A 16,465-nucleotide genomic window follows, 5' to 3' on the forward strand; every position below is an offset into this window, starting at 1 on the left:
CACCACTAGTCCAGCGCTAATGACCGCACAGCTGCAGGGGCTTATGTGAAAGGCTTACACCTCCTAAGACAATAATGGTCACCTGGAGAACAAATGAGGTGGCACTAATACTCCGGATGTGTCCGATAATGCATCAGCGAGGCCGACAGGTGGACTCATCCGGGACAGTATGGACACAGCAGGTAACGCTGTCACACTTTGTTCGCTTTTAAACGAAATGTCACCATGTTGCAATTGATTTCACTTGTGTTTGGTTACGTTTCCCGGTTCGAGGTGTCCACAGGATCCAGTATAGATTACAAGAAGACGCGTTTAGTTGCATGAAGAGATGATAATTAACCTTAAAACTTGTTTATGTACACTATCTCCTGGTCGCTGTCCATGGTGCTGGTTGATAGAAAAACGCGTGAATCCAATGAGAGCACGTTGCTTAGAATCTATTTTCTTTTTTCTATCAAAGTACACAGGTTATAGATCTTACGTGTATCAAAATGAGGGGGTCTTGTTATCCTGTGTGGAACTTCTGAGCCCACATTTCTCATCACTGCATATTCCTCTCACAACAGATATCCATTTAATTAAACATGACCCGAGGGGAATCACCATGCACGGCTGACTTCTCTGCAGTCAGATGAAGCAGGGAGAAACAGGCACCATGGGCTGCAAGGAAAACCAGTGGATGATACCAACTTCTTTAACCTACAAGACAAATTAGGATCCAGAGTCCACAATTCAATCACGGAGCACAACTTTTTGCCTTCATTTTTAAATGAATGTATACTTTGCTCATTCACTTGTGTTAAATGTGATTTTTTTCTCAGTCACATTTCCTCCTTTGGATCTTGGATTCCTTTAGGAAACTTTATTTATGGCTGACTCTGGTTTCGATGAAGATCAGGGATGTTAAGTACAGCTTTATAAGTTGCCCGCTCCAGTGGGGACCAGTGTTTTATCATCCACTTTGGACCAGCAGGCACAAAAAAGTCCAATCCCCCACCAGACTTGTTCCCCTCCTCCTTTCCCCACACCCCAGGCTGCACCTCATCCATCCTGACAGCAGACCCCAGATATCCTCCCGTCTGGATGACTAAGGGAAGAACAGCCAGACACATAGCATGGCTCGCTCCTCTCAGCCCTCCGGCTGGAAGGAGATGACAAATGGAGGGGGGCACCCCCACTTCAACAATGGAGGCCAGACTGGGGGTTCCCACAGCACCACACGCTACATGCTGAAGAAACAGCAGCGCCACAGACGCAGGTCCTCCTCACCAATGGGCAGGGTCATCCTCATCAACGCACCTGTTGATGGTGAGTTCAGGACAGGAGTCCTCTGTTGCTGTGGGAACACACACAGTGGCAGTGGCAGCAGAGGCACATGGCTCGGTCGGTCTTAAATCCAACTTGAAGGAACAGTTTCTAGGTTTACAGAATTGGCATGAAGTCTCTTTATTTATTGTTAAGTATTAGTGCAGCTTATTTGCAAAAGTATTAAAAAATATATAAGTATTTCAGTACTTTTTACCCGGTAGAAAACTATTTCTATTGTTTATCAGAGTTTGTTTTGAAACCTTATTTTCGTGTGAGGGCCACAGTCCTTGTCAATAGTTGGCTGTGGGACTGTGCAGACCTTTATGGCGGGTACATGACTGTGTTTTGTGGTCTGTGTGTTTGCAGGAGGGGATGACAGTGAAGACATTCACACCGTGACAGTAGATAAGAGTCCAGATGGGCGTCTGGGTTTCAGTGTCCGCGGGGGCTCTGAACATGGACTTGGTATATTTGTCAGCAAGGTGGAGGATGACAGCTCTGCAGGTTAGGAGGAAGTGTGTGTGTGTGTTTGTTTCTTATAGTGATGGCAAGCTTATTTTTCAGTGTGCTTACATCTGGGCATGTGACATTTACTCTTGCGTGTCATGCTGAGTTCCACCTGTGTCTGCAGCGCAGGCTGGGCTCACTGTGGGCGATAAGCTGGTGGAGGTGAATGGGGTCAGCCTGGAGAGCATCACCATGAGCAGCGCTGTCAAGGTCCTGACAGGCAACAACAGGCTGAGGATGGTGGTGAGACGGGTGGGCAAGATCCCCGGCATCCGCTACTCCAAGGAGAAGACGACATGGTGAGGCCAAACAGCTCAGAGGTGCTGCTCAGTGTGAATAAGGCAGCCAAAAATGATATCCTACATCTAATCTACAATTAAATATTTACACTGCGTAGTTTATTTAACAACTTTGCCAACAGTAACTGTATATTACACTGTATATACAGACCACAACCTTGTTATTACCAGCAATGACCTTTCCATGGCTCTTGTTTTGTGAAGTCTTGTCACTTGACTGTAGCTCACACTGGTTATCTTTCTTTTGGGATATACTGTATCTTGGTTTCATGTGGCAGCAGTGGATGGATTACCGCGGTGACCTTTATGGTTATTTGATTAACCCGATACTGACAGGCATGAGCTCAGTGGAGACAGGAAAAGCAGCGTATGTCAGTGTTTTCATGTATGTTGTCTTTTCTCGGGTGTGTAGGGTGGATCTGATTCACCGGCGGATGGTGGTGGAGGAGAGCGGTCGCACACCGTCGGAGGCCAGTTCAGACAATGCTCTCCGCAGGATCGTTCATCTCTTCACCACCTCAGATGACTACTGTCTGGGCTTCAACATCAGAGGAGGCAAAGAGTTCGGACTGGGAATTTATGTTTCTAAGTATGAACCGTGCTCAGCGAATGTTTTCTATTTTACACCTGAAGAGGCCATCAGCATCACATAAACAACATTATTCAGGGTGGTGCAATGTGTGTGCATGCAGTGGCACCCAGGTTCAGCCCACCCTCTTGAGGTGTCCTTGAGCAAGAAAGAGGAAGGGAAATGAGAACAGAATTTTCGCACAGGACTTAAATATCACATCATTATCTCCTTTACAGCTTTGTTTTTTTTTTGCGTTTTTGTATTAGATCAAAGCAACCAGGCGTCAGTTCGAGGGTTATTTCAGTTGAAATGTGCTGATTTCTTCACCATTACAACAAAACTGGTGAAACTGCTTTAATGAGCCTGTAGTGTGAATAAGACAAACATGCTGACATTTAACACAAGATACACAATGAATGCTGACTGAGACAAAAAAGTACACCAAATAAATATAAAGCAAACATCTCATAATTGAACCCAGAGTATTAAATGAAAGTGTTTGTTTATATAGAAGTCATCTACGACCTTATACTGTATGTGCACTTCGTTCAGCTGCTCAGTTGTAATAGATGGCTACACTATATCTGTGTATGTTTATGTGTCTGCATGCCGTTATACATTTCTCTTCAGGTTGGACCCTGGTGGGCTTGCAGAGCAGCATGGCATCAAAATGGGCGATCAAATCCTTGCAGCCAATGGGGTCAGCTTTGATGACATCACCCATAGCAATGCAGTCGAGGTCCTGAAGAGCCACACTCATGTCATGTTGACCATCAGGGTGAGAGACAGTGCTACAGATCAAAGTTTCAAATGTGAAAAGTGCAGAAATCAACAGTATTTTATATCAATAATGCACCAAATGAGCATGTGCAACTCTGCAGTTCCCCTCAGCTCTCTGGTGCACTTTAAGCTTGTTGTTTTGGTTTTACAACCCTCAGCCTTAGTGTTTTGGTTCACTCTCAGCGCTCTCATCATCTCTGTTTTCAGCCAAAAAGCTCCTAAATCCACCATTTATAAGGTGATAATATGTCAGTGTTGTGTTTACAGCTTGTTGCCCTCATGTGAACCTAAAGAAAATCAGTTAATCAGGTTTGGGTCTGATTTCAGAAACATATCCCCCTTGGTCCTTCACACAGCTGTGGTGCAGTCAGTGTTGTACGGCAGTGTTAATCATTTGCTCGGGTTTAAACATGACAAATGATTGGGTGCTTTAGGCGCTGTGACACAATAATAAATGGTGCGGCATGTTAAACAACACCAGCTCTCCTCAGGAGTTGAGCACAGCGGAGCAGACAGCTGGCTTACAGCCCTTGAATTCCTCATGTGTGTCTGTGTGTGCATGCATGTGTGCAAGGCCGCGCCACTTAACCTGTGTCATTTTTAGATAAAGGGGTTGTGCGCATGTTTGCGTGTGTGAATGGGCACGTGTGTTGCGCAGTGTGTGTGTATGTGTGCTCTCTTAGCTCGCTAACATTGCTGCGTGCTCATTTTACTCCTCTGATCTCAGGTTCCACGTGTGAAAAACAGCCAGGGACGACGTTCATTATTCAAAGGCAGTCAGGGATCAGGTTATAATCAACAGAAAGTCTAATTTTATGTCCTCCTTCTGTGCTGTATTAGACCCATTTGTGGGTCAGAGTCACTCAGACATATGTTGGCTATTCCTGGGTTAATTTTAGCTACTAAACTCTCTCACACCTGGTCCGCCAAGGTGGAAAATGGACTGAAATACATGTAACATTGAGTCTTCTCTTCCACCTTCAGCTTTGTATTGTAAGTCTATTGTAAGACAATAACTTACAATAGACTTGAGAGACTGATTCTTGATACAAAATGGCTCATTCCTTTCAGAAAACATTGCCTAGTGGGGAAGTTTGTAAACCTCTGCATCCCCCTCATTGCACTGTTTTTCTTCTTGATACCCCTCATCCTGTCTTTCTGTTGTAAGGGTTTATCTAACAGAGAAACTAAAAATGATGTGAGATATGAGCTAGCATGAATATTAACTGAAACAATGGAGGCCTAAACGAGTCATTTTACGGCTATGTTGCTGTGCAGACCTGAAGGCATCAGAGAAAGTGCAACCTGAAGGTCTGACAGTGACAAATGATTGCTCGTCTCGTTTTATGGATGGAAATGTCGGCCTGTCAGTTCTCTGCTTTGGTGGACGCATTGCCATTAGATTTTGAATGGACATTAATGTCGCGTGGAGGATGAATCCTAATGACTTTGATGATCCCCTGACTTCTCCTCTAGCGCCACCGTGAGGTTCACATTTGTGGTTTTCAGTGAGCTGTCTCAACAATTAGTGGATGGATTCCCCTCAGTCAAGGAAACATAGAGATTCTGCTTCATAAGCGTCAAATGCAGACATGTGTGTAATTTGTAGTGTGTTTGTTTGCTGAATATTTTGTGTTTTTGCACTTCAATAGGAAGTTGGGAGATACCCTGCCTACAAGGAGATGGTGGCAGAATACGGCTGGCTTGACAAACGTATGTTGACTTTTCCAAAAGTGCCACAAAATGTGATTTTGAGATGATGACTTGAACGGTTGGAGTTTTTTTCATTCTCATTTTCTGTTTCAGAGCCTCATGTTGGATTCTACTTTGAAATCTTATAAAAAAAGTGGAGCATCAGCCACATGTAGCCTGCTTATACTGAAACCATGTCATTCAGTTTCTTCACAGGACTCAAATTCCTTTTTTTTTTCAGTTTGATATGAACACAGCCAGGGATTAATTCAGCGTACTCAAAGGCAGCTCAGTCATCTGGAACAGAGCACGACCTGACATCTGGGTCAAGATGCAGAGTCATTTTGGAGTTTCATTAGAAAAAAAAAGGGAACAGAAGAACTCCTGGGTCATGCTCTGTCTCTCAGAAGTTTAGAGGATTAACAGGACATGAGGGCATGTAGGTTTTGATCAAAACAAAGCACACTGCATAAAATAAGGAAATGAGGCTTCCTGTGCAAATCTTATTCATTGTGTAACCTTGCAGCTTTTGTGCGTGTGTTTTGCTCAAATATAGCAGTTTCACATGGTGTTGCACTTGCATAATGATGTTTTAAACACACACTAAAACCCTTACTTTATTCAAATTATGGATTGTCTTCTACAGTAGCCAATGGGGGCCCTCCACTATCCTCCCAGGGTTCAGACTCCAACTCCTCTGCTTCCTCACTGTCCTCCAGCACCCCCCTCAGCTCCCTCAGTGGTCTCTCCCAGGTCCTTTTCCCTCCTGTCTTTGGCTCTGAGATGGTAGACGTTGCCATCTCCACAGAGGGCCATTCCCGACGTCCAAGCAGCACCGAGCGAACTGCTGACACCGCCATACAGACCGACCCCCACCCTCCAAACTACCTGGACCACCCCTCGCCTAATGGGTCGTGCCCCGATAGGCTGGTCGCCACAGAAACCAGTCGGACAGTAGGTGCCACAGTGTTGCTGAAGGACACAGTCATACGTGGGAAAGGGGAAGGACCCAGGGAGATGGGAGGATTTGGGGAAGCAGGGCGGGGACGGACGAGGACGCTATCATCAGGGGAAGTAGCGAAAGACTCACCTAAAACTGCAGCGCTGATGGCCTTGAGCAGGCCACGGAAACCAATCAGACGTTCCCAGAGCCACATCACTGCATCAGGTGAGACCTGCAGGCTCAATGGGATTATAAGGAGAGTGAAGCTGTAGATGTAAGGCCTTTATAGACTGAAGTGTAACATTAATTAAAAATGTATTAGAGGGAGACTGATAAGTTGATGAGGCTGATGTATCAGCTGATATAAGTTACTGCAGATATAGCAGTATTGTTGCATATGTCTGCTGATAAGGAACAAGAATTTTCAGCCCAAAAATGACAAAATATGTTCAAAGTCGTTTAGAAACGGTGTCTCCATTACATAGTTTGTCACTCTGATGAAGTAATTTTTGAAACTTTTAAACAGGTTCATTGGTAACAGGTGATAGTATCATGATTGGGTATGAAAGGGGCGTCCTCCAAAGGCGCAGTCTTTCACAAGGAAGGATGGAGCGAGGTTCACCACTTTGTGAACACATGATTGGAAAAGGATATTACTACATGGGCTCAGGAACACTTTCTAAAACCATTGTCAGTGAACACAGTTTGTGTGCAAATGATTGCTATACTCTGTATTGTGGTTCTTGATTATGTGGCAGTATCATCAATCTCAGTTGAGAAACAAACCTTTCCAGAATCATGGCCCAGAGAGCATTGTGGCCACAATCAGGTTCAGTTCTTTATCTGGTTTTTGTGGCAGTACCTGCATTCACTGTGTAATGAGATCCACTCTCACACCCTCCAGAGATCTTTCTGCAGGACATCAGTCAGTTTAATGACCCCCTCATCCCTCTGTCAGTCCAGGAAGTAAACAGGAACATCCAGGCTCCGCATAGCTGCTGTAAGCTCCACACAGAATTTGTCCAAGAGCACAAAGTTAACGCAGACTCATGATTAATCACTGGCCTTTACTCTCACTTGTTGTACCTCTGTGAGAAATGAATAAGAACAAGCATATGGAGAAATATCCATCCAGGCCTTGGCGGGGCTGTTGAGTTATTAGCTTTTCCTTTTCAATTCATCCTGTTCAGTCATACCTCCAGGTCCTGGCGGGGGCTTGGGGCAAAGCCCAGGGTTGATTGGACATTTGTTATGTAAGCTGAGGCACTTCGCTCTAGTGTCCTCAATAGATGGGAGTGTGTTCAGGGTGGTGTAGCTGCAATTCATCAGTATTACTGTGTTACTTTCCACAGTGGCAGATTTACTGCAGTGAACAGAGGCGCTGACTGGAAGAGAAATGAACAGTCCATACTCATAGCAGAGAGTGTGCATCACCCACTGTTATTGGCTAACAGTTAAGCAAGGAGCAGCCTAATGAATTATGTTTTCAACACAGAGATGCAGAATGTCCTATTCTTGCTGTAGCTCAACACCACTTATGGAAGTTTTTCGTTTGAGCAAGAAATGAAGATGAAACATAACAACTTAACTTTAGTTAAGTTTGTTTAGTTAAATTACTTTGTATTGTTTGTATTTGTTTACATAATGTAGAAGGTGAAAGTCTACTGTGCAGACTCACATACAATGTTAAAATCTGTTCAAATTAGTCATATTTCACTGCATTTGGGTGGGAATATGTATCTGCATTGACTCCATGATGATTGATTCAGAGTGGCTTTTTACTGTTTTGTCCTTTTTTCTCCGTCTTTAGAGGACAGACAAAAGAAGAAGAGGCAACTGAAGGAGAAGCATTCAGCGGAGGGTAAAACCAGCCTGCAGCGATCTAAAACCTTTGTCAACTTGTTATTTAAGAAAGACCGTAAAGAGAAAAGTTGCTCCAAGTCACCGTCTCACCATGCTGACAAAGGTGAGTGCGTGGTCGCAAGACAGTTTTTATCTCTCTTGCATCCCACAAACCCTTATAGCCAAGGGTTTTGTCTGAATCAGCATTTCCTGTCACTTCATTTATTAAATCACTGAACAAATCGAAGATATGTGCAGCGATTCAGAAGTGTGAAACCAGGCTAAACCAAACACATAGTGTCCTCTTTCCAGGGTATACTTTCAGGGTTCCCACAGAGTGATTTGCTCATTTCTTGTAGTTCATAACTTTACATCAGTTTGGGCATCACTGGTATCATGGGATGTGAACGTCCAAATATCAGACAGATGTGAGATAATCAAACATAAGAACAACCTCCCTGGAAAGATTCTGGTACATTTTACATGAACATCCATGGACTTATCAAGTGGTATCTTTATTTTATATGATTGATTTTAAGTTTATTTCTTAAAACAGGTCAAAGTGTAATCTTTTTGTATGAGCTAAGATGGTTTATTAATGTTTTGTACAAGCTTGCGAACATAATGTTTAATTCCTCAGATAGGGAGCGGGGTCGTCCCTTCCAGCTCCTGACCTCCCCGAGGGAATCCCGTGCCGGGGTTAAAGACAGCAGCCTGCTGCCCCGAATGGAGACCCTGCACCACGTGGAGGACATGGCAAAGAAACTGCTCATCCATGATGAGGTGGCTGCTGTGATGAGACACTGTCGGCGAGTGAGTTCCTGGTCTGAAATTCCCATCTGTAACACCTCAGTGGCACTCACCTGTGTGTGTTTTTCCTCCCACTGAATGAAAGTCAGCCGGACTGCTCACAGCTTAAGTGTGCAGTATTGTTCCCTGTGCCGCTGTTTGTCCTCTAGCGATAGATGTGTCTGGCAGCGGCTGTGACAAAAGACGGATTTGGCCTGTCATTTATGATAAGGATCAAATATCAGACATCATTTGATCCCCTTGTCTCTCTCGGCCCAACTCACGCTCCAGCCAATGTCAGGGGACTGGTGCCTCGGCCGGCCCTTTGCCTTCACTGCAGAGGATATAGACTCCACTTAGAGCACCGTGTGACTCACCTGCTAATACAGTAATTAAACACCGACTGAAAGACTGAAAACAGTGGAGCTTAGTTGAGTCAGTGGAAAAGTGAATATTTAATGCACATGCAACGTATGAGGAGACAACTTAGCTCTGCATCGTGAAAATGATATCTCGTCTGGAGGTGTTTTGCCTTTGGTCCATAGGTGTTTTGCGGGAACCCTGCAATTATTATTTTAACACCTTTAGTGAAAGGGCGATTCCAGATTCAGTATTGCACTTCAGTGGAGGTGGGGGACTCACAAGAGACAGCTTTTTAAAAGAGTGGTAAAAACTGATGCAGCTGAGACTGAGACATCTTGGCTTTTAGTCTCCAATGTGGGTCAAGCTTGAAAAACAATGCATCCTACATTTCCCAAAATGCATCTTTCACTGGACAGATCTCCTAAAGGCTCAGTTGTTTTAAACATCACACCTTCAGATTGTAACGCAGACTTGCTGTTGTCAAAGGTCCCAAGCGCAAGCTGAGAAAACTCTGATGACATCACTATGATGTCATCAGAGTTATTTCTTCAAAGTTTGTAGAAGTCCCTCCAGAGCCACAGATGACTATACAACAGGAGACTACACGCGCTGCTTCTTTTCACTCTTCTCCTCTAATTTGTGTACCAATCTAATCTTTCTCCCAGTTTTTGTCCGACAATGTGATTGAGGATTTAGTTCGTCCGCTTTTGGCAATCTTGGATAGGCCAGAGAAACTGCTACTTCTCAGAGAAATAAGGTGAGATAAATAGCACATACAGTATAGTATAGTACTGTATTTGAATGTGTACATACTGTAAAGGCATGTCTGAATAAATGTAAGTTACGCTGATCACATCCTCTGCAGAATGCTGATACCTACTGCTGAGCTGGGTCGATTTGACAGCATGGTCATGCCATTTGAGCTGGAAGCCTATGATATCCTCAAGAGTCGCTCTGGTAAGCAGAGGAATGTTTTCTATTCATACAGCTTGACATAAATACACAATTTCCTGATTGCAAGAGAGAAACAAAAGAGTGAGAGATATGGAAAAAGCAAGTGAGGTTCCAGAGAGCAAGGTAAAGTCTGTAAACTCAGTGATATATCTTTATTTTTCCTCTCAGTGCGTTCTCCTGCTCTGCGCTCCCCTCGCAGTGGGACCCCTCGACGTCACCTTATCACCCCAGTCCCAGGTACACGGGCTGCGGCACTTCATTCCTCTTCCCCTCAACCTTTCTAGACCTCTTTCCTCTGGCTCGCCGTCTGTCCGCTGCACTTTCTCTAATCCCAGAGGAATACGAGATACACGAGGGCCTTAAACCTCTCACCTTTTGTCCCCTTCCCCTCCTGCTCTTATTTTTCCTCCCTCACCTCACTTCTGTCCTGCCTCATCTCATGTCTGTGTCATACACGCACACCCACCTCCCCAACCTCAAAACACACTTTTACACACACACACACACACACACACACATCACCATGTGCCAAATATCTCAGGTTTCGTATGCCTGCGCTGAAGCAGAGGCTTGAGTTACATCTCTGTGGCCAACAGAAAGGACTGAGACATGCCTGGTTGGCCAGTGTGGCACTTAAACAATACAGAGATGCTTTTAGCCTTTTCCACATTCAAGAGTCATTGGGACTGAATCAATACAGTCTCGTTTTAGACTGAGTGCGGATATCTCACTTTCTAAAGTCAAAGGTTAGGGGTCATTGGGTCAGTATTAGGTGTTTTGGATGCGCAGAAATGAGAAATAGGACATTTTTTGTACTGTTGGATATTTGACTCCAGTAAAATGTTGAATTATCACCAGATAATACAGATGCACCTGTAGGGATAAGAAACTGCACATCATAAGAGGAAACAGGCCCTGTTCTGCTGCGCTGTATTTCAGTTTCATGCTCTGCACCACAAAAAGTACTTGGATGTTTTTGTTTTGCAAAGAAATTATAAATATAAGATGACAGTACCGTCTCAAAGAGCCTTTAGTGGTCAGGAGAGTGCTTATTTTATCCATTCGTCCCTAAAAAACTAGATGTTTTTGTTCTGTTATGCTGCTGTTGTCCCTGAGAATTTTGGCCTTTTATTGTTAATTCGTTCATACCAACATGTTCAAATACTAAAATAAAACCCAACCCAAATTTTCCAGTCATTCAGGCACTGTTTGCCATTTGAAGGGAATCCATCTCGAGTCCATCGGTGCTTTAAGAGTGCAGTGCTAAATTGGTTCTTCTACTTTTGCAGATTTAAAGCTGAGCTTCTTGTTTTGTACTTGTCCAGACTACAGGGGGGGGTTTCATCTCCAGCCGGTCCAGGACACACTTCGGGAGCGTCAATTGATTGAGGAGCTGGAGAGATTACGTTTATCGGGCCAACAGTCAGGCCATGTGCCTCCATCCCGTGCCTTCACCCCTTTGCTGGATGTCTCTGTGGACAACTACACCTCCACCACTGTGCGCTCCCGCTCCCTCAGCCCTTCACCCACACACAGCTCCCTCCTTGCAGAATCCCCACAGAGCACCCAACGTGGGCACCAAGCCCATCGCTCCCCAAACAGAAGAGAGAACAGGGCGCCGCGGTATGATGAGGTCTCCTTGTTGTCGGTGTCTGACCGAGGAGATGTGGCTCCTGAACGAGGGAGGTCACCTGTGAGGAACGGCCGTGGGAGAGCGAGGAGGGAGGCGAGTCCTGACAGCGTAGATGGCAGACTGAGCAGGCAGGACGGTTACACAGAGGTCAGCGTACGTGTTCCTTCACAGCGACGGGCAAGAACCCCTTTAGCTGATGTGTTTGAGCCCCAAAGAGACAAGAGTCCATCCACGGGCAGAGAGAGCAGGCAGCAGCTAAATGGACATTCACAAAATGGTCATGGTGTGAAAAGAAGAGCAGCTCTGCCGCCTGAGGAGTATGAAATCAACACTTTGACCATCTCGAAGGCCAAACAGTCACTGGGTGAGTGCAGCACACAAAGGCATGTATTCTGAAATCGTTATTATTCTGGACGTCTTTGCCCAGTGTGCTTACTAGCAGAATAAAAACTACCAAATTGCTATTGTAAAGCTGTCCATTTTAATGTTTTACCACATGCGTTCCATCACCAGTAGAGGTCAGGGCATCACTTACTACTAAACTGAAGGGGATTTGAAGAGTTTAATGATTTAATGATTGCTGAAAACGACCAAAGAAAGTATATATACACTGTGAGACTAGTTAAATTACAAGAATCTGGAATTACAAGATTAAATTACAAGAATCAACCAGTTCCTCAGTTTGTTATTTTATTATTTCCCTGTGTGTTTACAGGTATTAGTATCTCTGGTGGTATGGAGTCCAGAGTCCAGCCCATGATTAAGATTGAGAAAATCTTCCCAGGAGGAGCTGCATCTACAAATGAAGCTCTGAGGGTGAGCAGCAGGAAAGACAGGAAGAAACCTCTCAGTATATTACAAAGAACGGGTGTTAATTGAATGACGAAGGGCTAAAAGCTAAAGCACGTTAGAAGTCCATCCTGGTTGGAGGGTATTGTGAGTACCTATCAGACCATCCATTCTGTGGTCATGAGCTGTTGTTGCTATAAGAGTGGTTGAAGGTGTGCAATGAGGAGTGGAGAGGAGACGAGTGGGGAGTCATCTCAAGTAGCCCATCTCCTCCATTATTGATGAGGTACACAGGTGCTGGTCTGCTAATGTATTGATAATATATTGACTGTGCAGTAACTTAACAGTCATCTGTGATCTTGGCGTGGTTCACTTAAACACATGATACACACACTGCACTTAACCACAGGCTAATTCTGGGCTAGAGTCAGAGATATAGCGGTCAAACAGCACTTGCATCAAAATGGTTGAAAAGAAGTGTGTGTGTGTGTGTGTGTGTGTGTGTGTGTGTGTGTGTGTGTGTGTGTGAGAGAGAGAGAGAAAAGGCTGAAGCAGAATGCATACCTGCAATAATCGCTGTATTTGTATGGGTTAATTTGCATGTGTTTCCTAACAGTTAGCTGTGATTTGATACTTGTTACCCAGGTCTAATGTCTGATTGGAGTGTTAAACATAGAGGGGATCCGGTATCTGCTCAGCCTTTCAAATTCAAAGAACTTCCCTCTTACAGTCTCTGTACAGACACACACCCACACACACGTCTGCACCAGCCACACATCATAAAGAAAGAGAAGATATAAATGGAGAGAAAGTGAAAAATCAATAACAGAGGAACAAAAGTGGCAGGAATGACGAAGGTGGGAAATAAAGCAGTATTTTGCTGTGTTTAAAAACGAGCACCTGACAAAGAGAGACAGATTGAAGCAAGAGTCTGCAGCCATGCTAGCAGGTCTTTGAGGCTGAATCAAGCCACAGCTGTACTTTGTGCGAAATGCTAACATCGGCATACTGACGTTTGTATTCAAAATGGTAACATACTGATGTTTAGTGAGTTAATATACTAATTAGTATATGACTGCAGCCATTGCTGTGGGAATGTCATTATATTTACAAGTATTTAATCCTAAATCTAATTAGTCCATTGGAAAAAATTAAAGACTTGATTTAAATAGTTATCCATCCAGTAGATGTTGCGATATTACGCAAGATAAGTGGAAAATCTGACCTGCAGGTGGTGCTAGAGGGAAAGTCAGGGGGGTTCTTCTTCTGGGGCTCATAATTAACTGAACCAAATTTAATGGTAATCCAACAAATAGCTGTAAAGATATTTCAGTTTGGACCAAAGTGGTGGACAGACTGACATGCCGACATAATCATACCTACAGACAACTCACTAGCACAGCTGAAAACAGATAAGTTGTTGGTTAGAAGCCTCAAACGCAGACACATAGACACCTGGTAGCAGCCTATTGTTATCTGTTGTCTCTGGCTCACACCTCACTACCAGACATGTCAGCCCGCCCCTATCAGCTGCCCGGCTCAGTGCTATCTCCCCCTACTCTGCAGAGGGAAGTGAGAGCAGGTTAGCTCAGTGTTAACATGCATCCTGTTTCCTTAGACCCACACTTATGATAATATACAATCAGCGAAGAATGCTGTCCTGTTCTTTACACTGGGCCACCTGCTTTTACCAGCGGAAATCTGGATGTGAGTGTGTCATGTGTCTGGATTTAACTGACTGTGTAAGAGGGCGTAGTAAATACAAAAACATGACAGTGAATGGACCTGCCTATTCAATGTGGACATTATGTCCCACCTATATAGAAAGATTTCTCCTACAATGCACAGAGCCAACACTTTACTACTCCTTAGCTAAATAATCTTGCTGAACGTATTTGGATTGGCCCGGTAAACCTCATTTTGAACAATTCACTGCTCCCTCCATGCGAGCTTTAGTAATTTTCACCACATGTCATACAGTGTTATTTTTCTATCATGACGTCTATTGGCTAGGGAAGGGGAAACCTCTTAAATGCGCTCCATAAATGGCCGTAAAGAGGATGGGCCAGATTAGGTTGTGATCTATTTAATTCAAACAAATTACTTTTAAAAAATGAAAAAGCACTTTTAATCTCCTCTTTGGTTAAATGGATCTAAATCTTTTGATACTGTTCTCACGGAAGGCGATAAGGTTATTGGTGAACACCAGAGTGTGTGATGAGCTGTAAGGAAAATCTATCAGGGCAAAGCACAGGACAGCACGCATCTAATCTCCTTCACTACCCAAATATATTTGGCGTATAATAGATGGAGTGACCTGGTACAGAATAAAGGCAACATGTATCTATTTGTGTCTAATGACTGAAAAGGAAAAGGGAAAAAGACGTGATTCGTGGAGATACAACAATGGCCAGCGGCCTTGTGTGTCAGCGTTATGTGTTGCTAACCTTCGTTGAGCTTGAGCGCATGAGGCAGGTGCATCCTTGGCAAACGCCGATGACATCAGAGGAAGTTCCTCTCCTCAGGACTCCAAAGTTTTCACTCTCTGCTCACATCCTGCAGGAAACACTGAGCAAATGGCCCCTACTGGGTGTGTGTGGTTGTCTCAGTGTATGTTCTCTTTTCAACAACCTTGTGCTGAAAGGGAAACGTTATATGTGCACTAGTGACGGCCTTCAGTGTGAATATATTAAAGTAACGGGAGAGCCCCAATTCTCTCTGGCATAAATCAGGTTCCCGCTAAGGGACACAATCGCTGCAGATTTATGGAAACTGTCTATAACTTTGCGGTGGAAAGAGACAGATTGCTACAGGAAAAGAGATGCAAACAGGGGGGAACACACAGATATATGTAAGCATCAAATATGTACCTTTTTGACCCTTTTTACCAGTGTTTGCATTTGCAGGCGGGGTATGAGCTGTTGTCTGTGGACGGTGAGAGTCTGCAGGGAGTGACACATCAGCATGCGGTGGACGTAATTCGCAGTGCATTCAGCAACAAGGCCAAAGACCCAATGGTTTTTGTGGTCAAGGTCCCCAAGTTCTCTTCCACCCCCATCAGCCTCAGGAGACCTGCTGACTAACCTCTGTGGGCCCCACGGCCAGACTACAGCTCAGGCATGAAGGACACCGAAACCTGCAACTCCTGCGGGAGTGAGTAAATGACAGGATTCCCTCCAGAAGAAGAACAATGGGACAGGTGGCTCTCCAGTCACAGAGAGGAATGGATGCACAAAAGCACAGTAGCAGGACACACGTCAGAGAGAAAGCCGGACGTCTTGAAGCGGGTTTTTAAGACTGAAACAGTACAGCAGCTTATTTATCAGAATAAAAGCAATGAAATGTAAGATACAAAAGGTTGCAACTATACGACTTTTATAAAATTCTTAATGTTAGCAAACATTTTACTAAAGGGATATATTGCAGATAAACTGGACAAAAAGTGTGTTTTATGACAGGGTCATGTGGTTCATGAACTCGTCTTTGGTTGAAACTGTGCCACTGTTTGACACGTGGCAACCTTGGCGCGACCTCTGAGCACCGTCTGATTGTGGAGTCAGTGGTCTGCACTTTTTTGTTGGGGCATCTCAGTCCAGCAGGCCTGCCAGAGGGAGATTACCCCAGCCTGCGTTATGAGATTTATAGATTTATACCCAGATTAAACTCCTGTATTATGTCAAAACTCATAGTTTGGGTTTAGTGGATGTCTGGGGGGATTATTACAAATTGCTGCTCAGTATTTTTGTGCTGTATTTTTCTGGCAGAAGTACTTGTGCTCTGGAGCAATCCGCCACTTTAGAGGCTTAATTACACCACGCTGTGGACTGAGCTTATGCAGACATGTGGAGGAGTTGGAAAAACATGTCAATGAGGAATGCAGGACATGAAGGCCAGTGGCACAATTTAAATCAAAGTAGGCTAGAGGAGATACGGGCAGCAAGGTAACTGGAATATAGTGTGCATTGTGCCTTACTTCTGCAGACGGCCAGAGGGGA

At 44.3% G+C, this 16,465-nt stretch overlaps 1 protein-coding gene across 1 annotated transcript; it reads left to right on the forward strand.

The window, feature by feature from the left end:
• Positions 1-1,115: 1,115 nt before the first annotated feature.
• pdzd7a (PDZ domain containing 7a) lies at positions 1,116-15,604 on the forward strand. Its single transcript, XM_076743526.1, has 15 exons — positions 1,116-1,308; positions 1,675-1,812; positions 1,940-2,114; positions 2,527-2,703; positions 3,316-3,463; positions 5,118-5,178; positions 5,804-6,325; positions 7,911-8,066; positions 8,583-8,755; positions 9,760-9,851; positions 9,960-10,051; positions 10,217-10,285; positions 11,374-12,045; positions 12,397-12,497; positions 15,377-15,604. Exons 1-15 carry the CDS (start codon positions 1,116-1,118, stop codon positions 15,551-15,553), a joined length of 2,946 nt encoding a protein of 981 aa, XP_076599641.1. The 3' UTR covers positions 15,554-15,604.
• Positions 15,605-16,465: the final 861 nt, after the last annotated feature.

This window comes from Chaetodon auriga, chromosome 11 (assembly GCF_051107435.1).
Source record: "Chaetodon auriga isolate fChaAug3 chromosome 11, fChaAug3.hap1, whole genome shotgun sequence".
Lineage (NCBI taxonomy): Eukaryota > Metazoa > Chordata > Actinopteri > Chaetodontiformes > Chaetodontidae > Chaetodon > Chaetodon auriga.